Raw genomic sequence first — 26,824 nt, forward strand, 5'->3', positions numbered from 1 at the left:
AAAAACAAATAATGTTGGGAATCATTAATAAATGGATAGGTAACACATCATATTGCCTCTATTTAAATTCATGCTGTGCACAAATCTTGCATACTGCATGCAGATGTAGTCTCCCATCTCACAAAAGATATCTTGGTATTGGAAAAGGTAAAAGAAAATGATTAGGGCTTGTAATCTCTCCCATATCAGGCGTGATCAATAAGACTGGGACTTTTCATTTTGAGAAAGAGGAGACTAAGGGGTGGGCTATGACAGAGGTCTATAAAATCATGACTGGTGTGGAGAAAGTACATAAATACATGTTTATTTACTCCCTCCCATTACATAAGAATTAAGAAATGTTTTCTTCTTGGTTCTAATTTACAACTGTACTAGACAAATTGGTCTTAAGTGGAATGTAAATATGCACAAGTTTGTGCTGGCCTCCTGCACAGTAGTGACTGTCACTCCACTGTGGAAGAGAGCAGTTGTCCAAACTATCATCTAAAAACCAAAATCCTTTTTTTAGACAATGAAAAACTGTGCAATTGCACTAGCACATACACCTTTGTAAGGAGCAAGGTTGGAGGATATACTATAATGGGCTTAGGTGTTTGTCAATATGACATAAAACCTCAATTTCACAGTATACATCTTGTTGAAAAAATATTTCCATCAACAATTGCAGTTTATAGCTAGGCAAAGTGTGCTGCTTTGGAGGATATTACTTGGTGTAAGTTGACAATGTGTTTTAAATGTTATAAAATAACTTTGCATCTTAAATAATTGTTGTGTAACACTCCTCTCCCAATAAGTTTCCACAATTGTGAAAAATTTAAATGTTTAGATTTTTTCCTATCCAAATTATATAAAAAAAACCCAAACTTGCCAAAACAAACATTTACAGATTGTTGGAATAGTATTAAACAGTCCTGAACAGCTGACATCTCTTTTTTTTTGCTTTTGGTTACAACTTGCTCTTCTTCTATTAAAGCAAAAGTGAAATGGATGTCTTTTTGGGTGTATTCCCACCCCACCCTTCACCACCACAACACTATTCAGGTGTTTTCAGTATTTTATTGTTTGACAGGCATTTACAACTTCCCATTCATAGACCTAAAAACATAAAAATAGACCTTCTTTCAGCTTATAAAAGAAATATATAAGAACCTTTGACATAGACATGTCATGACATTATGTACATGAACAATGGCGCCCTCCCAAGCACCAGCCTTTCCAGTCTTTCACAACTGACTATATTTTACTAGGTACAGTAAGAACAGGACAACTAAACCCTCTGTTTTTTCTAATAAGTTGGGACACAACGGACTTCAGATGATATAGAACAATTGAATGATGATAAGGGTATAGAAATCTCTTTCTAAAGCTTTTAGAAAAAGAAAAATCAAAAGATAGCAAAAGCTGGTAGAAGAAAACTTTCAAAAGACTAAGTATAATGCACTGGTATCCTGGTGGGGAAATGCTCGGTGGGACACAAGACAGTTGATTTTTTGGGGGGAACAATTTCTGTTATGTTTCAAAATATAGTCACAGCTGATCTTATAAAATATATTCCTAAAGCTATTTATAAAATACCAGGTTTTCAAAGTATCCACTAATGTGTCAAACATCAATAGATACAAAAAGAAAATTTTATCATCTTCCTCTTTTGTAAGTGGAAAGTGAAATGGGAAAGCTATATAAATCTAAAAAAATTAGAAGTGCTATATTTTCTCTCTTACTATTTGGAATTCTTCTACAAAACCCACTAGATTTTAGGCATAGTTACCCTGTTTTAGATACTTTAAATAAAAAGGTTTGAGAGGTTTGCTTATTTAGAACTTTGTTCATAGTGTATTGTAGTGTGTGTGTGTGCGGGGGGGGGGGGGGGGGGGGGACCCATTACAAAGGGATTATATATACATTGGTTTCATCCACACTAAGAGTTGGATGAGGTCAGGTTTTTTGGCCATAAAATTCCCTCCCTTACCCCTAAACCCAAACTTTGTCAGATATAACCAAATTCATCCCTGATGTGACTCCACTGAAGTCATGGATAAATTTAGCCCTCTTTGTAAATTGTCACATGATTTGTAACATAATTGTACTCCAGTCAACACACATATATGCTTAACTATTTTCTGAAAAACTGTCCCAAAGCAGGAGTTTCCAGTTAATATCTTAATATAAAAACTAGCCTACTGAACCCCCTGCATAAGGACTAGCCTCATATCTTAAGTAACACTAATATCTTATTCATTTGTGCCTCTATCTTATTTAAAAAAAAATTCAAGTGTTAAATTGGGATCTCTTTCAAAGAGTTTGGCATCTTTATAATTTTATGTAAAACTAGAGCTTCTGACAGTGAAAATAAATTATAGACCAGACACACCAAGAGAACTCAGCACAACATAAATCCCAAACCTTTCCTCACACACTCCTAAAATACATGTATATCGGGAAAAGATTAACACCAATGTAGCTGTACAGATTCGAAAGGCAGTTTCCTCATTAAGGAGATGAGCCTCCGATTGACATTTCACAGATACTAAAATCCCTTTGTTCATTGTGCTATCTCTTAAGCTGCACATACATAAGATGCCCACGGTAATTTGTTCTCCAGTGATAGTCTGTATCCCCTTTTAGAATAAATAAAATAGTTTAAAAGCCCTTAGCAATGTACAGTTTGGACTCTACCTTATTTCAAAGTTTACACTCCCCGCCCCCTTTTAAAGTTCCTAAAGTGTGGCTACACAGTTTCAGACCAGTTCAGCTGCCAAAACTGTGTGTGCAAGCTAAGGGATCACTCTCCACAGCTTTGTGGGGGAAGATCTATCTACACATGCCATCTAATGAGAAAGTAACAGGTTTAGAGCTCAGTGTTCAGTTTTCTGCTAGGTACAAAGTCTTCACGCCTAACCCAGATGACTTCTTCACTATTGCTTTCCACACTGCCATTAATTCCAGAGAGCGCAGCTTGCTTCTTCAGCTGAGTCATTCTGGAAGCATGCGTGCCTATTGCATGCCGTGCTTTATCCGCCCGACGTGACTGACTGCTTGTAATGGAAGTTGCCTGCAACCGCTCCTGAAGTTCTTTGTCAACTGTGATGCCTTTTGTAGACTCACAGTACTCATCCTCATCGCTCAGAATGTCCGTTTCTTTGATGTCCTCTTGCTCCTCATACTGAGCAAGGTCAAACTGTTCCTCTACCCAGCGGTCAGTGTCCCCACTGGCTGTGGGCTGCTGGGACTCTTTCTCAGGGCTGCTTTCGAAGACGGCATCTGAGTCAATGGTAAACCTGTTTCGGGCCAGCCGCCGCCGCCTCCTCCCAAGAGACTTGCTTGGGGCAGACACTGCACACACACACACACACATACACAAAGATAAAATCCCACATGCTTTAAACAAGGTAAAAAAAATGGCTTGCTTAAAAACTAATCTTCCATGTGCCTTTCCCAACCGATATCAGGTTTTCCAAGCAAGGCCAACTTCTTCCTAGCAATAAGCATGCATACATTATGCTCTACTCAGCTTCTTATTTAAAACAGGGCATTTTTTGCCATCAGTAAAAAGAAGTTTCTGCTTTTTAGATCCACAATTTGAGATAATGGGCAACAATTACTGTTCCTCCTAAGTAGGTGGCAGGCAGCCAGCATGAAGAAGCCTCTGTACAGCTCAGCTTCTCACCAGCAGGGCCCTGCTGCCAATAGACAGCAAGAACTCAACTCTGCCCAAAACTGGCTGGGAAATACTGTTGTGCCTCCAAAGGACTGATGTAGAATCATTCGCAGGAGACTGGAGGTGCTGTCTACTCTGCATCAGTGGAAGTGCCTCATCAAAGATGGGCTCTTTCCTATGGAAAAACAAATACTCTTGATTTTAGAAGTCCCTCCCCCCCCAGCATCGGATCTCTCTGCTGGCTTTGTGACTAGTCAGTTAGCATACTGGCATCTTCCACACTGACAGAGCTTCATCTGGGGCTCGGCAGACAAAGCAAAGGATGAATCCCCCAGCTAACGGATCTGCAAAGATTTATGCACACTACCTCTACTGTAGGCTGTTGAGATTCCGGGTTTGTAGTTTGTCCCCTCACTGACAACACCTTCAGCTTTGGGGGAAAAAGTATGATCCTGAGTCTGAAAACATGTAAAAGGAAGTCAGCTCAGTATTTAGGGTTAAAAATGTACAAGTGAGGTCCCAGCTAGGCCTGCGGGGGTTTTACTTCCACTGCATTCACCCATGTACGTGACTAGAAAAATCTATCTAAAACGGTTCTGATATTTCAAGCATATGGTTCCTCAGGGGATGAATGAAGCACTTTGAAACAAATTAGATACCTTTTGGCCTTCCTTAAATGTGTGAAATCCTTCTCTAGTTTCCATGAGAAGCCATGCTGTGATTGTTATTGGTCTGGCTTGCTTGCTACAGAAGAGGAACAGAAAGCCAGGTATCTGGATTACTGAATCTAATGAGCAGAAAAAGTATATTTAGAAGCAAATTTCTTCCCTCCTTTGTTTGGCAAATGCAAAACTGCTTTTTACCCTGTGATGATTTTTTTTAAACTATCACGTGAAAATGAAGTCCACATTTTAGGACACATTCAATCAAATGCCCCTTGAAAAAAGAGATGAAAAAGGAGGACAGATGAAGCAGGAATCACTTTAAATCCTGCTGAAGAGGGGAGGTGATGAGTTAGACACTTTGGTTTGGTTTAAATTGCTGGTTTTGTTTTATACCACCAGTGGTCAACTGTAGAAATCCTGTACATGTGTTTTGTTTAAAAAATCCTATAAAGTCTTATTCAACTGCTACCCATTTGGTAGATTAAAGCATATAGTTAACTGAAAGGAATCCCATTTGGGCCTCCTACACCAGAAAAATCATTATTTTGGCACTGAACCTTGAGCAAAGAGTGGTGAACGTGGAGGCACTTGTTAAGGCTCCTTTCAAGATATGAAGGAAGGAGAGGCAGGGCAGATGCAATACTAGCTCTAATCAATGGGTAATAAATATTACAACGTAGATGTGACCTATAGTGGCGCTGGGGTCAGTGGGATCTTGAAAGTCTGCATCCCTACAGTACCTGCCCTGTTCATTGCTGGCCTTGCACCTTTTAGAGCACATAATCTTTTCCCTCCAAAAGGAACATATTGTTGGGATGAGGGCAGGCTTTCAGTTTTAAGCAGCTGTCGTCTGTGCTTATCACGCAGAATGGAGTGCACAGCCTTCAGAAAATCCTTTCTGTGATCTGGAGAACTGAAAACAGAAAAAAATGAACAAAAGTTAGGGCATAAGCTCATGAGAGAGTCATAATTCCTGCAGCTATGTGACAGAACAAGATAATCTTGAGGACTGTAAGAAAATGTGAATGGCCTTGCCCTCAGGCAAGTGTCATACTTGTATAACATTTCCAAACACAATTTATAACCTATATCTTTCATTGTTAAATCTATGCAAGTTTAAACCCACATCCAAGGAAACAAGCATTAATGAATCAGTCTACTTCCCTCATTATCTCCCTTTTTCTCTCATGCCAGCCACTCATATATGTGGCAAATCTATTGTAGCTAACGTAATCACACATACTACAAATCTCATCTAGATAGCAAGTTGAACTATTTTTAATATCAGCTCAGCAGGGACTTCCACTAATTAAGAGGAAAAAAAAAACCTAAAAATTGAAAGCAAAATTCTGAAGTGAGAGTGAACCCTTTTAAATCTACATATTCCACAGGCAATATTTTAATGTGGCATTTTAATTTGTTCTGAGCAGGAGTCAAGCCTTGCCAGCATGGAAAGCATTGCCCATACTAGAAACTTCAGCAGCTGCCTAGCACTCTGGCAAACGCTCAGTTACAGTGCATGCAGTGTTCAAATCAAATGTCCATACAGAATTCAATAGCTGGGTGCAGATTTTCAAGGGAAAAATAATATTCCTGTGAAACTCCACTATTGATTGAATATGGCTGTGTTAGTCTGTTTAATGAAAACTCTTCACTGCTAAAGCTAGAAAAAGTTGTAAAATTCTTGTGCTGTCATCACGGGGCCTGTCTTTTTCTTCCAAGAATAACTAGCACCTAGAAATCCAGCAACAGTAGAACTCATGGGAGTACACTCACCTACAGCAGAGGTGGAATGTTCTCTCTGGTCTGCCTTCGGACTCAGATTTAACATGAACAATCTCACACACAGAATTGGTCTCTGCATCTAACGAGATATGGAGAATGTTTTGCAACCCCGTATACAATTAAACAGTATATCATGTTGTAACTTTGACTAGAATTGGGAAGTACTCTCTAACCATGAAAAACCAGTTTTAGTAAATTTCAAAAGGTATCCTAGAACACAGATTGATCACAAATCCTAGCAGAAGAACACTTGGCAATGTATAACTCCTACAATAAGTTACATACCAGAAGATAAACAATTAAGCTAGAAGACTTTTCATAATCTTCTACAGCCCTCTAGGGTTCAAAGCGCCCAATTTTCTGTAATGACGAAGTGCTCGGACCAGTAATTATTTTAAAAATCATATTTAAGATTGGTTTAAAGCAGGGGTCTCAAAACCAATTTAACTTCGGGGCAGTGCCAGTTCTCAAATCCTTCTAGTGGTCCAGTGGGCACCCCTCTTTGGTGGAGCTCTAGGACGGTGTCCTCCATGAGTCACCCCATCTGCCAGCCTGCATGATTTAAACCCCCCAGAGGCCACCAACAGTAATGCAGAGTGTCTCCTAGCTGTGCGCCACTGCTGGCATGTCCCTGTGATCTGGGGAAGGTGTGTGCAGAGCAGCCCCATCCATAGGATATGCATATCTCATAGAACTGGGAGGGACCTTGAGAGGTCATCGAGTCCAGTCCCCTGCTCTCATGGCAGGACCAAGCATCATCCCTGACTGATTTGCCCGAGATCCCTAAATGGCCCGCTCAAGAATTGAGTTCTTAACTCTGGGTTTAGCAGGTCAATGCTCAAACCACTGAGCTATCTGTCCCCCCTCACTGTGGAGGACCCCACGGTGGCCACCTCAATCATTCTATGGACTGGACAGTTCCCCCATTCTCAGGTTTACCCATGAGGGTGGACTGGATCCAGGAGCAGGGGGCGCCCACACTCTCACCACAGTGGCGGGAGCTGCAGAAAAGTGGAGCTACGTAGCAGCCTTCTCTGCTCTGCGGCCATCTCCCAAGCAAGCCAGTGCTGGGATTCTCTGCTTCCTGCTATTCTGGTGAAGTGGAGCGACCAGGTTTGTCTGGGAGATGGTGGTGGGGCAGAACAGAGGCTGCTGCATTGCTCCCACCGCAGATCCCTGTTACCATCCCACGAAAGCCATGTCCTCGGGGGAGAGGGCTTGAGAGACGGGGTGTGGAGGGAGGAGGAAGCAGGGGTGGGAATAGGCAGAGCTGGGGCTATACTTGGAGAAAGGGTACAGACACTCCCCCCAGGGCCAAAGGAACTCGCGTGCCAGCAGCCATATGCAGGCTGGTTTGTGGAACTGCTCAGGCCGCAGAGACTCTATGGGCTGTGAGTTTGAGATCCATGGTCTAAAGAGTTACCAAGACATAGTGGTCCTGACCATTATCTCTATTTCACAGATGGGAAACTGATGCAGACAAAGACTTCCCCAAGATCACAGTCTGTTGCTTAGTCCTAGGCTAGCACCTTAATCCCAGGACTATTCTTCCTCTAAGCATAAGAAGAGATGTGGAGGAGGGGACAAAGACAGTCACAAGGTAATAGTTAAACAATTATGTTTAATGTGGGAGCAGTAGCCTCTAGTCTGGGGTGGGGGTGGGGGTGTGAGAGAGAGCGCTCAGTTGTTTGAGCATTGGCCTGCTAAACCCAGGGTTGTGAGTTCAATCCTTAAGGAGGCCATTTGGGGCAAAAATTGTCAGGGATGGTACTTGGTCCTACTATGAAGGCAGGGGACTGGACTCAATGACCTTTCAAGGTCCCTTCCAGTTCGAGGAGATAGGCTTTTCCCAACCCCTCCAACCAGCTTGGGTTGGTTTTTTTTAAATTAAATTAAAGGAGATTGCCTAACAGAGGACTGCAGTGAGTGAAATACGCGAAACAAACTGCCCCTGACTCGACCTTGCTGCACAGATGCCAGCACTCAATCACACCCTCCATCGGGTAGGTTGGGGAAGGAGAGGAAGTGCTCACTGCAGACCACCTGGGAGGCAGCCGTGGATCACTCATGGTCTGCAGACCTCACTTGGAGAACCACTGATTTAGGTAAACATGTAACTGCTGAAAATTGTAGTGGTTACACTTTTTACATGCAGTGGGGAGGCGACTTCCCAGGAGCTGGGGCGCCCTGCATGCATCAGCTCCAACCAGAGGAGGGGAAAGGGTCCTGTATGTAACCATGAAGGTTATGGATGAGCCCATGAACCCTAAAAGTCTTAGGAGAAAAGGAGAATCTCTTTCCTCCTCCTCCTGACCCACAATTCCCAAAAAGAACAAACATTGGCCAGTAAACAATGAGAGGGGAACTTTAACAGACTTCTGAATAAATGTCAACATTACCTGCACTTGCCGGTGCACGAACTTGCAGAGCTTCTAAGGGAATCATGTGACGAAAACGGAATGGGTCCCAGTCTTCATAAATTGAAGCCCTGTGTGATCCTCCCTGGATTAAAAAAAAAAAAAAAAAAAAAAAAAAAAAATCAAGAAAAATTGACATTTGGAATTCAGATTCCTGGCAGTGTTCCCCCTATTATTTTCCATCCATGTGTGGAATAATTTTTATGTGCACCACTGGTAGAAACACATATGACCAGCTTGGGGTGGCTGTGTGCATTCTGCTAATCAGCTGGGTGGCACAGGAATACCATGTACTCAGAAATAATTCGGCATTTGTCTAAGCTATAACAAAACAAAGAAACAGTTGCAATGTTAATAAAAAGTAATACGTTTGTAGGCTAAAAAATTGTTAAACTTAAAGCACATAACATTTAACACTACTTGGAGGCAGCTTGCTATTTCTGGGCTCATGTATAATGTGCTTAATTGCTATCCAAGTCAAAGATGATCATTCCACACAAAATAGGTCTGCTCGCTCTATCCTTCCAAAAATCCCACACTACCATTGTATCTACACTATCAGCTGGGACTCAGTATTAAGAACCAGTTCAAGTGGACCAAAAACATTGCACTATGTACTTAATGCTGCAATGTGCTTGAAGTTATGCAAATGCAGCCCCACTAATTTCAAAACAAGATACATTTGAATGTTTAATTGGATTGAGGCCTATGCAATTGCAAGCAACCAACCAACATCTACTCAGTGCAAAAACTGGAAGTCCAGATTTGAAAACGATGTGCTTTACCTTCGCTGGCCATTACAGTGACTGACTGAAGAAGTGCATAAAGAAGAAAGACATCACATTTACCTCCATGGTGCATGATGGCAGAAGGGATAATGTTTAACCATGTCAAATATGCCTTCAATAGTCACAAAGCTTCCTCTTACCCTTTAATCAAGGGCATTCACACTCTACTCCTCGCAAGGGTACAGAACTGGGTTACAAGATGCATGCTGGTCACTCTGCCTGTTTGCTCAAAGTAGGAGGCCAACAATTTGCATTTTAGAGAGATTTTCTAAAGAATCTTTATCGCTTCAAGAATAAGAAAAGTGATGTTTAAACAAGAACTATTGTCAGTCCTTACTAGGCAAGAGCCTTTATGACACGGGGATGGAATTTCTCTCCCCACTTTTAGCTATGAATATTGACAAGAATATATTTCAAGTTTTTAGTTAGTATCACATGTCATAGAAAAGTAACTCAGGAATGGAACATCACATATCCAACCACTATCACACCTCATAACCATCTTTTATTTAAACAACCTTACTACCAGGACCATAGCTATTTTAGACCTGTATTAAACCATCTCCCCCCACATTTAATCAAAAGGGATCACACTGCATATTTATGATGTTTCACAGCACTAGTATCATAGGCATGTCTGGTCTTGTCACCATTATGGGCATCTTTAATAAGGCAATGGCATTTTGTAGTTACTTTTATTAAGCTTTAAAGTGCACCGCAAAAATAAAAGACAGGAGGCAAACCAGCATACACCTATGGCACTATGCATAGACTATAATTGCAGAGTACTTTAGACATACAAATAGCTGTGTGATGCAGTAGGTTATTGGCCTGTCAAATAAAGAATTGATATTCTTTATTTTCCTATCCCAAGAAGACTAGTCACATTTCTGTCATTGCTATTCTTGGATTATGCTGCACAGCAAGTATTCCCTCATAAGGATAATCATTTCCAGAAGTTTTGTTCATTTTGAAGATTATTTTAAATTGTAATAGTTACATTAATACAATAATAAAATTAAGGCAGCACTCCCACCACAATGAAAAAGGCCCGAAGTCCATCCATTATCATATATGAAAATGCTGCCCTAAACAGACATTCTACCAAACTTTTAAAGATTTATCTTTGGAGCAAACAGAAGTCTGTAAAAATAATAGATTAAAGTAAAATCTTTTAACCCACATTTTAAACTGTGCACGTGACTGTTTTATGACTCCGCTACCGCTCTCGTTAATCTCCTGTTCCTTTAAGATAATGTATCTTGTAGCTCAGAAGGATGTGAAATTACACATAGTGGATACAATCATAGAATTTACTATAACCACTCCATTTAGAGCATAGGTTCTCAAACTGGGGGGCAGGGCATGAAGAAATTCCAAGGGGGGCCCAAGGTGACTCAGCCTCCCCTCTGTTCTCCTCCCCCCCTCCCTCCCCCGACAGAGAGCCGAGTCTGTCTGGTTTAAAAAAAGGGGGGGGGCAACTTTTTTTTTCCCCCTCATGTTTTTGGCCCCAGTTACTTCCTTTTTTTTTCCTGCTATTTTTTTTTGGGGGGGGGGGGGGAGGGTGTGAGGGTTTCTCAAAAATCAAAAAGGGGGCATGATGCCAAAAAGTTTGGGAACCACTGATTTAGAGGAACTATCAATGATTATTTTATTTCTAAATGATTGCTGCATTCTGGAAATATACGAATTGTATGGCATAAGGAGTACTGAAACATTATATAGCTTTGAAGTGTACAAATATATTGATTAAACAGGGAGGGATGAGATTGTAATTAACATTTGGGCAGGATAGAACCACAGTCCTTGAAATGAATCAAACAGGAATGCTCCAAAACAAGAAAAGGGTGGACAAAATTTGTTGTACACCAAAACCTTACACTGGATATCAACAGAAGCAGCCGATAAACAGAGCTGAAAGCCATCTGGAAAGCATCCAACAGAATCAAGCCACCCACCAACAATCCCAGAAACCAGGTTTTTTTCAAGAGAGAGAAAGAAAGGTCACTATGTGGTACCCTGCAGTTCACTAAAAACAAAACAACAACTAGGGAATCTTGGAGTGCTAGGATACATCTACACTGCACGATGTACCCTGTGCATCTACACAAGCTGCCCACTATTTCAAAATATTTTTTGAAATAACGGGAGCACTATTTTGCCATTTCAGTAAATCTCATTGCAGGAGTGATATGGGATGGCTCAAAATAGCGTACTATTTCAAAATTTGGTGCTGGGTAGATGCGCCAAATTTCAAAAGCTATTTTGAAATAAAATACAAATTGCGTATCTTATTTCAAGTTTAGGGTGCTGTGTAGATGCACCCCTACTGATACTTTGGCCCAGTCATGTGGCAAACCCTCTCCTTTCCCATGGTTACAGGGTTGAGAAAAAGAAGCAAATTTCATTTCTGACATTTGGGCTTTTTAAAAGAAATAACAAAAGTTTCTTGGTAAGTGTACATTCTTTCTAATAAGACGTCAAAGAATTGGATTTGGATTTAATAAAGTAGTGCTATAAGCATGTTTCCTCTTTGTTTAGGGCAAGTACTTTGGCCTAGAGAGCTTTAAATTATAACTTGAAAGTAATTATTTCTAATAAACTAGACCATTTCATATTAAACATTTAAAATAGCAGGGACCACGTTCCTATGATTGCCTTAAGACAAATGCAACTCTCTTCTTTGGGGAATTATTTCAAGTGTGGTAAGTGTTTTACGGATAATGAACTGATAATGAAGGATTAGAAGGGAATGCAGTAAAAAACTCCAGATATTTGTATTCTTTGTTTTTTGGTATAACTTCTTGACCTCAATGTTGTTCTATGATAATTGCTTGCATGTGTTCAGTATATGCAATGTTCAGTATATGCAATGTTTGTTGAATCCACACTGTCCTGATGAACTGCTGATTACACACTAGTGATTCTTGGTAACCATCAACAGGTTTACGAAAGGCAAGAACACCATCTGTCCAAGGTAACTCTTCTGAAGAGGACCTACTAGTAGGACTAACTAGTTGCTCTCTGGACTCAATAAGAAAGGATTACCATAGTTAAATCCTATCCCCACAATCGCTACACCACCATATACCAAATTAACAGAAGAAGTTGTTAGATTACATCTTTAAAATCTAACTGGCACCTCAACAAATTCACAAAATCAATCCCATTCACACTGACCTAAATCAAAATCTCAATTTGAAAGAAGTTACATGCTTAACCTGACTGGTGACTACGGCTTGGAAAATCTTTACAATCTACACACACATGGGTTGTAAAAGGTTAGCTAGTCAGTATTTGTAGAATTAGAAAAAAATTGGCATTGCTCATTTTGGATCCCCAATGCAGTTTTTAAGCAGTCAAAGTAGCAACAAAACTTACAAGTTTCTTCTTCTGTTTGGAACCATCTTTATATACAAGGACAACTGCAGTTTTGAACACTAGAGAAAGATTAAAAACAAAAACCATATACAGTCAGTAATGGTCCCCATACACTGACCTCCTACAAAGCCCAAGTGTACACGTAAGTTAAACCCGCACCATTAATTACCTATATTCCTGGTAAACCAGGGAGGGAAGAGGAAGAGAATAAATTATTAAAAGATTCAGTGTTGTTGTATCTCCTCCCCCCATCCCCAACCTGAAGAGTTTACACAAAAAGTAAAAATTCGTAAGTTAATTGCTCTCTAAATGATTACTCATACATAAGTAGTGCAAATTACAAGCTTCTATCTAAAGCAAAATGTTTTGTTATAGATTTTAAGCCCATCTGGCTAAGTCCACAGACAGGCTTGTGTATTACAGGTTGGACCTCTCTGGTTCAGTGGCCTCAGGGCCTGACTGATCCTGAAGGAGGGAATTTGCCGGACCAAGGGAGGCCTTGTACCACCAGCCACCCAGCCCACCATCGGCACCGCTTCTGGCCCCAGTTGGCCTTCCTACAATCCTATCTGCATTTGAAATAATCACCAGAGTACATACCAAAAGCTGCTAACTCAGGTTCCTTCTTCCATTTCCCTAGGGATGCAGGAGGGTTAAGCCAGATCACAGTATTATGCAAAAGTAAGTCTCCCATGGAAAGGTCTGCAACCTGACAACCATAAATATATGAAAATATAAAAGCACCAGTGTAAAAGGGTGTAACTGCTTAAGTAGATATAGATGAGTTTTACTCTAAAAAGGAACAAACATTTGGAGCAAGATTATCTGTCAGTACTAGACTGTTGCGATTATGTGCAAGCTGATCATACATGCAATCAAATCAAATTAGGTACAGTTTAATGTTGGAAGTCATCAATATCTGTAGGAAGGTTTAATTTCACAGAAAGCCCAAAATCTCTCTGAACTCTTACAGTCTTTGTCTATCTCTTCCCATTTCAGTTTCTCTTTACATTGTGTGAACACATTAAATATGCTCAAAAAAGTACACATTTAACATTTCTAATAGCTGAAGCCAGACAGAGTACCACTCATACGCAACTCTATCTCCTGCACATAGCTATAGCAAGGAATACTGATTGAGTTTGAAAGTCCTATGTATTTCGTGAGAAAAGACTAATTATGGTGCTAATCTTGTGGGTAGATATACAATAAAATAGACACCTAGATTTTTCACTTTGATGTCCAGAGGCAACAAGCCGGTTTCATTAACACTCACTCTCACAACTAGAAGATGTTTATCGTCCCCTTAAAAACACACAAAATGAGACATCACTACTTGCGAGAAGTGCCAAGTTGACATCTCTGGACACTTAAGTCCTCCCTTTAGCTACAGGACAGAGTACAGCATGGGTAACAGCAATGTCTGCTTCTGAACGACACTGGCTCCCTGCCCTGAACTGGTGGGACCTCTAAGGTAACCCTGTCCCACTTGTGTTTAAGTATCAGTATGTTAATAACACAAGAGTGCTCTTCGATCCAGTAACACTTCCGCTCACTCCGCCTTCCCAGACCCAGCTGTGGTCTCTACATACCTCTTGCTACTCCCAACACCTACAGCTCAACCCTGCTTGCAGCTGCAGCCTCCACAGTGCTGCTATACCAAGGACTACCCTAGGCCATGAACACGGCCAATTGCCTCTCCAACTTGACCTCCACTGCCCCCAAGTTGCTGCTCGAACTCATCCCTCACACCCCACCTGCGTCTTCTCAGCTCAAGACACTTCATCATTCCTTAGACTGCTGCTCTAGTTCCCCTTCTCCTCTGCTTTGTTAAATCCCAGTCCCACCAGCTTCACTCAATTCCCCCAGATCATCACCCACCCACCTTCCATGATGAGGTTCCACCATGAAAGAGTTGAAAATGTAGACCATTACTGTTGAATAGTAGGTAGTGATTTTTGAGGTGCCCAATTTGAACTGGGCCTTATTTTCAGTAGGTAAGCATTCTTCAGATGGGCACCCCAATATCACCAGCCACTGCTCACACATGGACACAATGTATCGGTCTACAGGCCCATACCATGCCTTTAAGAAGAACTTTTAGCCAGACAATGCATAAAAAAGAATCTGTAATGGCAGTTATAATAATATGCAGTAATTCATACCAGAAAACCAAGAATAAAGTCCTTACGTCTTTTTTTTCCCCAGTCTGTTCCGCAATGAGCTGATCAAACACTGCACCATATTCTTCATGTATTTTCTGCATTTCATTAATATGACTGGCAACTTTGTTCATTGTTTTTATGGCCACTAGAAGAAAAAGCAAGTGGAAAGTAACTAGTTTCACAGTTGCTTCAACATTATAGAATTTAGGGGTTTTAGAAAGACTGAAGGGGAAAAGCAGGATGACTCCACAACCCAGTTTAACAGGTAAACATTGTTCCATGGTTCAGCACTTTACCATCAAGATGATAGTGTTCTTCACTGTCAGCATCAGTCAGAGCGAAGAGTTCTTTCAGCAGGAGAGGATACTTCAGTATCCGCTGGATGGGTTTGATAAGGTAAGACTCCAGAGTCGAGGAGTGCTGCCGTCTAGGATTCTGAGCATCCAAAAATGCCTTAAAAGCTGTGTCTGTCTTTGCTAAAAGTTAAATTTTAAAACAATTGTTTTTAATTAGCCTAAACATCCAGCCATTATGAAGTAACTTTTTAGAGGGTGAAATTCACTTGCCTACAATAAGCATGTTTTCTGGAGAAATGTGGTAGCATATTTTATGGACTTCTTGATTTTAGTTATCATCATGTGCCACAGAGTACAGTAAACTTCCGATAATCCAGCACCTTTAGGACCCAGGGGGTGCCGGGTTATCAAATATGCTGGACTATCGGAAGGGGGGCTATGAAGGGTCTGGGGTGGAGTGGGGGGGATGCACCCTTCGGCGCTGTGGGACCAACCCAGCAGCACCCCAGCTGCTCTGCCCCGGGCTTCCCGGAGTTAGTCACTGGTCAGTTTTAGCAGCAGCTGAATTGGGGAAGCCGGGGGCAGAGCAGCTCCAATTGTCCGGCTGCCCGGAGCACTTCCGGGTTCCAGATGGTGCCGGACCATTGGATGCCGGACCACTGGAGTTTTACTGTAGTTACAACTTAGCATCATACCAAGATAAGCATCTTTTTTATTCAACCATCCTCTTTCATATTATTTCTAGTACCATAGCTATTTTAGAGAGTATGAAGCCCATCAACCTTCCTGCTAGTTCAATCAAAAAGGGTCTCTGCTATTTATAAAAACATATAGCAGTAGTGTCAAGGCATGTCTGGACTTATTAATATTACAGGCGCCTTTAATAGCATTTTGTTGTTACTTTACAGCTGAAAAGTGCAGCATAAACAACAAATAGCAAGGACGTAGAACAAAATATACCTATGGTACTATATAAACTATACACGTACTGTATACCTGCTGTACATTTTAGACATACTAAATAGAGGCATAGTGCAATAAGTTTTTAACAGCTCCCACCCCAAGAGATTGTTCAAGAATAGATAGCTTAAAAAAAATGTGAGTATGCTCTACAGCAAGTATTGCCTTCATAAGGATAATGGTTTCCAGGAGAAGTCATACATTTTAGTTGACAGTTACACTAATACAATAAGGTTATTACAATTTAAAATAATAAAGGCACTGCCACTTGCAACCAAATGGCCATAAGGCCACCCATAACTGCGTAGGAAAATACTGCCAGACATACCCATTCTACTAATCTTTTAGAGATTTATCTTTGGAGCAAACAGGGTTCCAAATTTGAGTTTGCAATTCAACAGACACAAGGATTTACAAAGGCCACCAGCCAAAGATACTCAGAATACGTCCTTAATAAGGTCAACCTACATGCTGCCAGGAGAGAGTATAAATGTGGCTGGCAACAAATCATTTATTCATGTATTCAGGGGGATTGCCAGCACCTCTGTGCATGGTAAATTGCTTTTACAATTTAAAAAACAAACAAACCCAGAAGTCTTCTGGCTTATTTATCTGATATCAAGTATTCCTTGAAAAATAAGAGCATATTTTTTCTAATTATGCTGCTCCTGCAACTGGAACTGCTAGCTTACCCACCATCCAAGGAAAAAAATATAATTACACAATGCTTTGTTGAATCCACTACTAAAATTAACACTTTCAAGGTGAAAGTCACTCCCGTGAAGCAGCCACATGGAAGAGCAGCTTCACCAGCTCTCTGGGCACAGCAACTCTTCAGCGTGAGATAAGTTTCAGAGAGGTAGCCATGTTAGTCTGTTTTAGCAAAAACAACATGGAATCCTTGAAGACTAACACATTTATTTGGATATAATCTTCCATGGGCTGGATCCCACTTCATCAGATGCATGAAGTGGAATCTTCAGTTTGATGGGGATTTATACACACGCATGCAAAGATGGGTGTGTTACATTACAATGCGGAGGACCAATGTGAAGGAGGCCAATTCAGTCTGGGTGGATATGGCCCACTCCCATCCCAGTCTCTGTGGGATGAAGCTAGAGATCTTCAGCAGGACCTCATGCGGGGAGGGCTGCCGAGGCTGACCCAGTTTAGAGTAGTCACAGCAGAGCCACAAGAAGATTCTGCACCTTGTCCTTCTCTCCCTTCTTAGAGGTTCTAGCCAAGTTTCTTTGGGCACGTCTATACCTACCAGCAGAGCAATGCTCTAGAGATCGATCTTCTGGCCTTCAATTTAGCGGGTCAAATATAGACCCGTAAATTGAAGGCTAAGGGCAGCTCCTGCCAGGGTCTGTACTCACAGTTATGAAGAGTCAGAGAAGCCAATGGGAACAAACCGGCTTAAGGTAAGTCAACTCCAGCTATGTGAAGCCAAGCTTCCTGGTCTGGGTTTTAATGTAGGGCATTAGCAGGCCTTCTGTGGTACATGGCCATTAGTCCCTGTGCGTATTATAGGCTTTGCTCCAAGTGCAAAGGAACACTTCTTTGAACTGACTTCTCCAACACATCCACAAAACCCACAAACTCCCTTTATCCTGCATGCACAATCCTGGAAGGGGATTTGAGGCTACACCAGTAAGCGTGTTATAAAAACCACTTTAATATGAGCGTAGATAAAGTTCTTGTTGAGCCCTCTGCGCTAGGATAGCTTTGACTGTCATAATGTTGACAGGATTCTTGGTTTGCATTTTGGTGGTCAGTTTTTCTGCTTTGTCTGACTGACATCACATGGCTATTCTTCAGCCTTTGCACTGTCGACCACATTATATGTAGTGCCAGGGCAGTTTTCACACATCAAAAGAATGTTTAGAAAAAGTTTTTCTATAGCATGCAGAACTTACCTTTTACCAATACTTTTGGAACTTTAGTGTGGCTGGCACAGAAGGCACTGTAGAGCTTGAAACGGTCAGCATAATAAAGAAAGGATCCACCCAAGGAAAACAATACTTTCTAGGATTTAAATAGGAAAAAAACATTAGTTTTCCTATTGAAATCAGACCATTTAGAAAGAAGATAATCTGTGCCACGTTTTATGGTTGTCACTAGAGCTCTGTGCAGATACAAAATGGCTGTGTCTACATTGGCAAGATTTAGCGCAAAAGTGGCTGCTTTTGCGCTAAATCTTGCCGCCTGTCTACACTGGCCGCGAGTATTTGCGCAAGAACACTGACGTTCTATTGTATGAAATCAGTGCTTCTTGCGCAAATATTCTGATGCTCCCTCACAGGGATAAGTCCTCTTGCGCAAGTGTTCTTGCGCAAGAGGCCAGTGTAGACAGGTAACATCAATTTCTTGCTCAAGAAAGCCCAATGGCTAAAATGGCCATCGAGGCTTTCTTGCGCAAGAGAGTGGGAAATCTTTTGTGCAAAGGCACATGCCAGTATAGACGCTCTCTTACTCAAATACTCTAATGCAAAAACTCTTGGGTTTCGAGTATTTGCGCTAAATCTTGCCAGTCTTGACGTAGCCAATCTGTAGTCATATCCGTATCTGTCTGCAAAAATGAGGCACAGATACCTTCACTGACACCTGTGGATGCAGATACCTGTGGATATAAAGTATATATCCACAAATTTGCAGTGCTCTAGATACAAAATTTGTATTCATTCACATCCACATTCATAGCCACAAAAATGAGTTGCTCATATGTGCATCTACATCTGCTGATATGGATACCTGCAGCTCTAAAGCATATATCTGCATATTTGCAGGGCTCTAGTTTTCACCCATGGTTAGAACACTCCTGAGCACCTACACTGGGTTCTCATCAAGGTTCTGAGTAAGAGACTCTTTTTGACCTGCTCTTTATAATCTACTGTAAAACCAATTGTTTCCTATTTAAATTGCTGTTGTTCTAGAATGTGTCATTGTTTATTTTATGTGTTAATTTCTCCTTTGTCATGGGTTTAGGTTCCAAGTAAATACTTCAAAGTTTTAGTCATTAAAAGTAAGCTTCTTGTAATCTGCTGTAGTTACTACAGACCAAATGTTAAATATGTATCTTTGAAAGAGATCATATATTATGTATATTGCAGTTGGTTTCCTCTACCGCATCCTCAAACAATTTTATTTTCAGAACAGGGACTTATTATTTGATCAGGACCCCATTGTGCTGTACAAACACAGAGTAAGAAAGTCCCACTCCAAGAAACGTATAATCTAAATAATAATCTCACTGCTTACCCCTTTCTCCAGATCATTTATGAATAAGTTGAAAAGGATTGGTCCCAGGACTGACCCTTGGGGGACACCACTAGTTACCCCTCTCCAATCTGAAAATTTACCATTTATTCCTACCCTTTGTTTCCTGTCTTTTAACCAGTTCCCAATCCAAGAAAGGACCTTCCCTCTTATCCCATGGCCATAGTAAGACAGGATTTCCCTTTACAGAAATCCTCTGTAAATTTTCCCTTTACCATCCTTCCACTCCACTCCATGGTAACAAAAAAGCACTTCTTTCTTCCTCCTCCCCTGTGCTTTCATCCCATTTACAATCAAGTCAGTATGTTCTCCAGTGAGAGCAAAACCAAACTTCTCCTTGCCCCGTCACTGAAAATGGGAAACACCCTGCAGTTTTGGCCATCTCTCTGATCACTTTAGCCTATCCTTCCTTATTAACTCTCTGTTTCATGCTTTGAAAGCTTCCCTCTCTAGCTGTAGGAAACAGGACAGTCACAATGTACATATCCAGAGACTGCAAATGGGTGGGGGGTGGTTTTCTGGTTGACTCAAGATATTGGGTAAGGATTTTTGGGGGAAGGGCAAGAGCCCCATGTTGTGAGGAAACATTGTAAGAGGTGAAACAAGATTTAGGATTAAAGGGTAAGATGATTGTGAATCTTTGTTTCCTTGGGAACAGTGCAAACTGGAGCCTCTGGTAAATTTGTTCTGTAGATGTTATCTTAGGCTTTTAAGGAAGGAGGGGTAGTCTTTTAGTACCACATGAGTTCCCTTGTAAAGCAGGCTGCATGAGGGGGGAGGGATGCCAGGACATTTTCATGATTACATTTCAAACAAAGTTTGCATAGGTGTTAATGGCTTAAGAGTAAGAAAAAGATTCTTTTAACAGAATTTTTTTGAGTTTGCAGATATCTAAAACTCTGATCTTAATTATTTTAAAAAAAATCCTGTTTTACTAATTAATATGTGGTAAACTGTATTACATTAAGGCCAGATCTTTGCTATCTGATAGAGTTCTGGCTCTTATAAGTCAGAAGTAGCAAGTACGAGGTGTGATGCTAGCTGTTTTGTAGGATGACGATTTATTTGCAAGATCTTTGAAACATGCATCTGTCTGTTAGAAAGGCTGATACATGTACTCCAAGATCTCAGAAAGGTAGCCATGTTAGTCTGTAACTAAAAAGAACTTCAACAACAACAATGGTCCTGTAGCATCTTAGAGACTAACAAAAATATATAAATGGTATCATGAGCTTTTGCAGCCACAATCCATTTCTTCAGACAAGGGTAGCGTTAATTTTTTATTTGATTTCATATTAAATAATCATAAGCATTGCTCCTTGTTAATTATCCCTTGTTTTAATATATTTTCTTCCATACAATGGATTATTTTATTTTATTTTATATATTTTGTTAGTATTGGTGGGTGCACATCCACACACTACCTCAATACTAGCGTTGCACATAAGAAATTTCAACCTGCTTGTGATGGATAGGAGTAGTGCTGGCCAGCACCCAGTAACTAAAGAGTTAAACTGAGGTAGCTAGTAAGGGTATTGGCATGGGACCAGAAGAACAAATAGGATACAGTGCTGAAATCTGGATTTCATATAGATACCTGCAGCTGTTTCTCTTTGTGTGAGTTCTAAATTAAGGGCTAGAGGAAGCAACATGCAGTAATCAGAATTACCATGCCTGCAGAGAATATTGGGCATGGGAGTGAACCGGGCCTTGATTTACAGATCAGCACGGATCATGAGTAGAGGGAAAATGTGTATTTAGTCGTGATCAGGTTATTTTTCTTTATTTTCCTGTTTGCTAAACTGTCTCTTTGTAAAATTCATGTGCTCTTCCCTCCCCACATTTAAGCTATGCCCAGAGAGATCATTTTCTTAATGTCTGTTTTAATCTGCTCTTTTCTTAGATGCTCTGTAACACCTAGCAACTAAGTATGCTTTATCAAGTATATCTTTTTGTTTTGTTAATGAAATTGCTTTTTTTAAGGCAATGTTTTGATTCTTGTTTCCTGGAAGGAAACAGGAGGTCTGTGTCTGTGTATGCACACCTAAGACTGAGAGATCAGCTACCAGAGGCTGCAGTTTGGTTTCTCTTTTTTCCAAGCTCTCTTGTGGTAAAAGAGCTTGGGGATACTCTGGAAGAAGTCCAAGTGCTTCCTTCCTGGGTTATGAAGAAAGGGGTTGTTCTTGTTTCACATGGTGGTGGCAGCTACCTCCCAAAGTCACTGAATCTGTGACTCTGGGAAGTTTTAGTAAGCGGAGCCTATAGTAGCAAGGTATTTAAGGTCTGTTGTGGGCCCCTATCTTCTGCTCTCAGATTGGGAAACAGCCTTGACATGGCCCAAAAGAAAATTCAACCCACCCCAGGATATAAAATCTTAGAGGGAACATAGCTCCCAAGTCCCATTTATTTCATTATTCCCCATAAAATCCTCTTCCTTGGGACATATTTAGGCTTGAAAGGATTCAATTTTTAAATAGGCATATCGGCATTTATATATTTACTATCTCATAGAGCTGGAAGGGACCTTAGGAGGTCATCAAATCCAGTCCCCTGCCCTTACAGCAGGACCAAGTACCATCCCTGACAGATTTACCCCACATCCCTAAACAGGCCCCCTCAAGGATTGAACTCACAAACCTGGGTATAGCAGGCTAATGCTCAAACCACTAAACTATCCCTTCTATTACAGTCCCTAAACATCCCTTTACAGTGTACATACAAACTAATGAAAATGTATTGCCATCTATGATGATTGAAATTTACAGATAAGTAAATTCAGAAAAATGCTGTTTGAGAAGAGTTTGATTTAAAGATTAAAATTTTGAACATAAAATTTACAGTTTTTTTTAATTTCAAGGCCTGTCATCATATAATTATCTGACATCCCCTCACCCTGCCTCCCACACCAGCGGTGGAAGTTTAAATAAAGAAATTGTCATCTTTGGGAGAAAAAAAGCTTAAAACTCATTTTGCACACCTGAAATGAGAAATAAAGAAAAACTGTAACAAATGCTTAAATTAGATATCCATCAAACATTTTTAAAAATTTAAATTCTATCATACCTATCTGTATTTGGTGATAATAGAGTGTGCTGGATGAGTTATTTCCCCATTCCTCTGCAGAGTGTCAAGTAGGTGGAGAGGTTTAACATCACTGCTAGATACGTTAATATTTTTAAATTATCTTCTACCAAATCTAAGCCTATAATTTTGATTCCATATGCACCATTAAATTTCACAAAGAGTGTAATTTCTTATGCAGCAACATTTACAGGATTCATAAAGTGTTGACTTCCATGGAGAAAGCAATGGTTATTCCTTAATTTTAACTTTATAATTGGGGAACCTGATCTGTTAATATAATATTGGCAATTTATTCCTATATGCAGGGCTCGACAATCTATGTAATCTACTCGCCCGTGGTGAGTAGATTACATTCCGGAAGAGCTGGGTTCGGACGATCTCCGCATGCACAGAATACCGAACAGTGCAGCTGGAGAGCGGGGCTCTCCGCAGCTCGGCGAGCCCTGCCCATATGCCTTCATAAAAGATTAACTCAAGTGGCCCCTCTCTGTCCAGTGTAAAGAGAACAAATCAGAGTTTCACATTGAGGGCTGGGGAGTCAAAATATATTGATAACAGTCCTCTCCAATGTTATATTTCTTTGTCACTTCATGTCACTTCCCCCATTAGTTTAATGCCCAAACTGATTCCTGTGAGTGTGTTACTGAAGCATCTAACACTATAACATACAGGCTGTGTCTAGACTGGCCAGTTTTTCCGGAAAATCAGCCACTTTTCCGGAAAAACTTGCCAGCTGTCTACACGGGCCGCTTGAATTTCCGCAAAAGCACTGACTTCCTACTGTAAGAAATCAGTGCTTTTTGCGGAAATACTATGCTGTTCCCGTTCGGGCAAAAGTCATTTTTGCGCAAAAGGGCCAGTGTAGACAGCTGAGATTTATTTTCCGCAAAAAAGCCCCGATCGCGAAAATGGCGACCGGGGATTTTTTGTGCAAAAGCGCGTCTAGATTGGCCAGGGACGCTTTTCCGCAAAAAGTGCTTTTGCGGAAAAGCGTCCATGCCAATCTAGACGCTCTGTTCCAAAAATGCTTTTAACGGAAAACTTTTCCGTTAAAAGCATTTCTGGAAAATCATGCCAGTCTAGACGTAGCCACATAGTATACTAAAGACCACTGTAGCAACCAGGGAGACCATAGTTGATGGCATCACACTAGGTTTGTGTAGTAGAGTTCAGATCTGGCTCAAATCTGCAAACAGACTCGTCTCTGAGGAAGCACTGCAGAGGGCCCAGCAGATGGTACCATATACAGTCTGGAGAGTTTCATAGTATGGTGGGTTGGGCTGTTTTTGTTCATCCTGGCAAGCTGGCCAATGCTGCTTTTCAATATAATGAGTGATGGAAAAGGCAGATCTTTGTGTAAAAATGTCACTGTCTCCAAACTCAAGCAACTATACTCTGGATGCAGTGCTGACAATACATGTATATGGAATGCTAGCTGCCTCAAGTCTGCCTCCAAGAAGATGCTGGTTTCTGACCTATATGACAGTACACAGGTTGGAGACATCCTGCAAATTTGTTTCAGTACAAAACCATTTTTTAATTCATTAGCAAGACCTTGACTTTCAGGCAGAAGACAAGACTTAGGGTACGTCTAGACTACATGCCTCTGTCGCCAGAGGCATGTAGATTAGGCTACCAGACATAGTAAAATGAAGCGGCGATTTAAATAATTGCCGCTTCATTTAAATTTACATGGCTGCCGTGCTGATCCGACAAACAGCTGATCAGCTGTTTGTCAGCTCAGCGGGATAGTCTGGACGCACGGGTGGCGACATCAAAGGTATTTGTCGACCACCCAGGTAAACCTCATCCCAGGAGGCTTACCTGGGTGGTCGACAAATACCTTTGATGTCGCCACCCGCGCGTCCAGACTATTGCGCTGAGTCTAGACGTACCCTGACTCAGCAATAAAAATCCACCACTACACAGCACCGCATTTCAATATGGCTTGTTATGAAGTACAGTGTTACAGAACAAAATTATTTTCTAATGATGAACCATAGTGGTAAGTTGTATGACTAATGCCAATTTAAAGCAAGCAATCACGAACAAAACTAAATGAGACCTCTGGCACAAGCTCTTCAATTAATCCATGTTCCTGGAGAAGCAAACCTAGTAGGATTACTATTCAAAAGGACAAGATGTCTTAATATCAAGGTCAGTACTGAAACATGAGCAAAAAGGACCAGAAGGAGAGACAATGGGTTGTGTTAATTTGAACAAGCCCACCACCACTGAAAGTGGTTCATTCATTAGCAACCAGCCCCATCCCCATAATGTTGTCTCCTATCCTTCTAAAATATTTGAAATTAAGATTTAGAAAGTGCATGCCATCCCTGCCTACCTGTGCATTAAGAGCCTGCTGAGTACAGAACACAATTTACAGTTGAAAACCCAGTGGCTTCCCTGAACTGGCAATTTAGGCTTGTCGGTACTAAAAGGTTTTATGAAATTATATTTTTGTCACTAGCTTTCCCTCAGAGTCTGAAACATGAGATCTAACGATGAGGCAAAAATCATGTCTAACCCCTGCATGCTTTTGCTAAGTGGCACGGATCAATAACGCTGAATGCACCATGAACTAAGTACAGTGTAAACAAAAAACAGGACTGTGTAGCACTTTAAAGTCTAACAAGATGGTTTATTAGGTGATGAGCTTTCATTGGCCAGACCTACTTCCTCAGATCAAATAGTGGAAAAAAATTGGCATGACCATATATACCAAAGGATACAATCAAAAAAATGAACACATATGAAAAGGACAAATCAAATTTCAGAACAGAAGGGGGATGAGGCGGGGAGGTAAATGTCTGAGAGCTAATGATATTAGCGGTGATAATTGGGGAAGCTATCTTTGTAATGGGTAAGGTAATTAGTGTCTTTGTTGAGACCTAGGCGTAAAGTGTCAAATGTAAGCATTTTGACCAGACTAACAGGGCTACATTTCTATCACTAAGTACAGTGTGATATTCTACTTTCAAAGAGTCATGGTAGTAGCAAACCACAAGTTCATGTAAAAATCCTACAAAGTAAGAAGAACTGTAGTCAAACTGATTTGTCACAAGGTTAAAAGGACTACTGCAGTACATTTTGACAGTGCAAAAATATTGTACAGTAAGTGTGCCATAAGCCTTATTTAAGTTTGCTAGACACACACAGCCTGAGTTTAAAATTAAAATGTTTACCTTAAATTGGTCAACTTTTTCAAGCTTTTCCAGGTCTGGCACCAGCCTTACTCCATCTTCAAGAGTTTTCAGGAACTCAACCTGGAATACCACCATTTCAGTCAAATTCCCAAAGAGAACGTCGAGCTAATAAAAGAGAAAAAAAAGTTGAATATGCTTAAAAACCTCAGTTTAGATTACTCTCCAGCCAATCATAGTTTTCAGAACGTTAGTGCTTATTTTTTCTTCAACCTGGTCTACTGTACAGGGTTAGGTCAATGTAAGCTGCCTTGCGTCAACCTTGCTGTGGGAATATCTTCATATAAATTTGGTTCCTGCTTAGGTACAGTACCTCTCTATGCTGATTTAGTGCCCCCAGTGGCACAGAGTCATAGTTGAGTAATTAGATTGATGCATTGTCAGTATAGACACTGCATTGCTAAGTCAGCTACTACTGGTTTTCAGGAGCCATCCTACAATGCCTCACACTAACAATACAACTCAACACAAGCGCCCTAGAGATGACATGCACTGTTGGCACATGGAGCCAAGTATGTGTGCGCACAAGAGATTTTTGAACCGTGGCTGTATGCTGATGTAAGCTAGATACACATAATTTTTTAATATAGACTTGGCCTTAAATTTAAATTTTTAGTATAGACTTGGCCTCCGACAGTACCGTGTGGCTGTTATCAGAAGATCAAACAATAATGATCAGTATTTTTAGAGTCAGTATCAGTCCATTTTACTTCAAGAATATTTTAATCCTCAAGGCTTTTACATCAGACAATAAGAGTCAAACAAGCAAAATCTGACAGTACTATGACAGCAGTTACCATACCTCATCTTGAGTGAGGAAAGTTTCTTTTTGTAGAGGTTTCAGGTATCTCTCCATTAGACAGTTTAAGTCCTTAAAATAAATACATAAAAATAAAGAAAACCCTCCTTAATGCCAATTCCGACAAGTACCTCTCTCAAAGTGTTACCATGACAAAGACCCTCTCCTAAACACAATTGAAGTCTTTCATCTATCTTATATAAGATAAGTGTATATTCTATTTTAGTAAAAATTAAGACGAAAAATGCAATTAGATTACTTATGAAAATGTGATCTCATCTGAAAATATTTTGCTATATCCCAAATAAGTAAAATTCATGCCACTGTCAAATAAACTCTGGTTA

The 26,824-nt window shown here is 40.6% G+C and overlaps 1 protein-coding gene across 8 annotated transcripts in view; it reads right to left on the reverse strand.

Annotated features, from left to right (window-relative positions):
- Positions 1-1,036: 1,036 nt before the first annotated feature.
- TIAM1 (TIAM Rac1 associated GEF 1) overlaps positions 1,037-26,824 on the reverse strand; it is a 289,451-nt gene continuing 263,663 nt past the window's right edge. For 5 of the 8 annotated variants that reach the window (XM_075910641.1, XM_075910650.1, XM_025186123.2 and 2 more), the window contains 11 exons: positions 26,484-26,552; positions 25,664-25,789; positions 18,035-18,143; positions 15,156-15,335; positions 14,886-15,004; positions 13,295-13,403; positions 12,695-12,753; positions 8,508-8,610; positions 6,100-6,187; positions 5,064-5,236; positions 1,037-3,333 (listed from right to left, as the gene is read on the reverse strand). In XM_075910641.1, the coding sequence (XP_075766756.1) occupies positions 2,849-3,333; positions 5,064-5,236; positions 6,100-6,187; positions 8,508-8,610; positions 12,695-12,753; positions 13,295-13,403; positions 14,886-15,004; positions 15,156-15,335; positions 18,035-18,143; positions 25,664-25,789; positions 26,484-26,552 (1,620 nt within the window). In that variant the 3' untranslated portion in view covers positions 1,037-2,848. Of the gene's footprint in view, positions 3,334-4,025; positions 5,237-6,099; positions 6,188-8,507; positions 8,611-12,694; positions 12,754-13,294; positions 13,404-14,885; positions 15,005-15,155; positions 15,336-18,034; positions 18,144-25,663; positions 25,790-26,483; positions 26,553-26,824 lie in introns of all 8 variants that reach the window. The other 3 variants (XR_012897942.1, XM_075910656.1, XR_012897941.1) reach the window with 3 other exon arrangements.

This window comes from Pelodiscus sinensis, chromosome 1, assembly GCF_049634645.1.
Source record: "Pelodiscus sinensis isolate JC-2024 chromosome 1, ASM4963464v1, whole genome shotgun sequence".
NCBI classification, from domain to species: Eukaryota; Metazoa; Chordata; order Testudines; family Trionychidae; genus Pelodiscus; species Pelodiscus sinensis.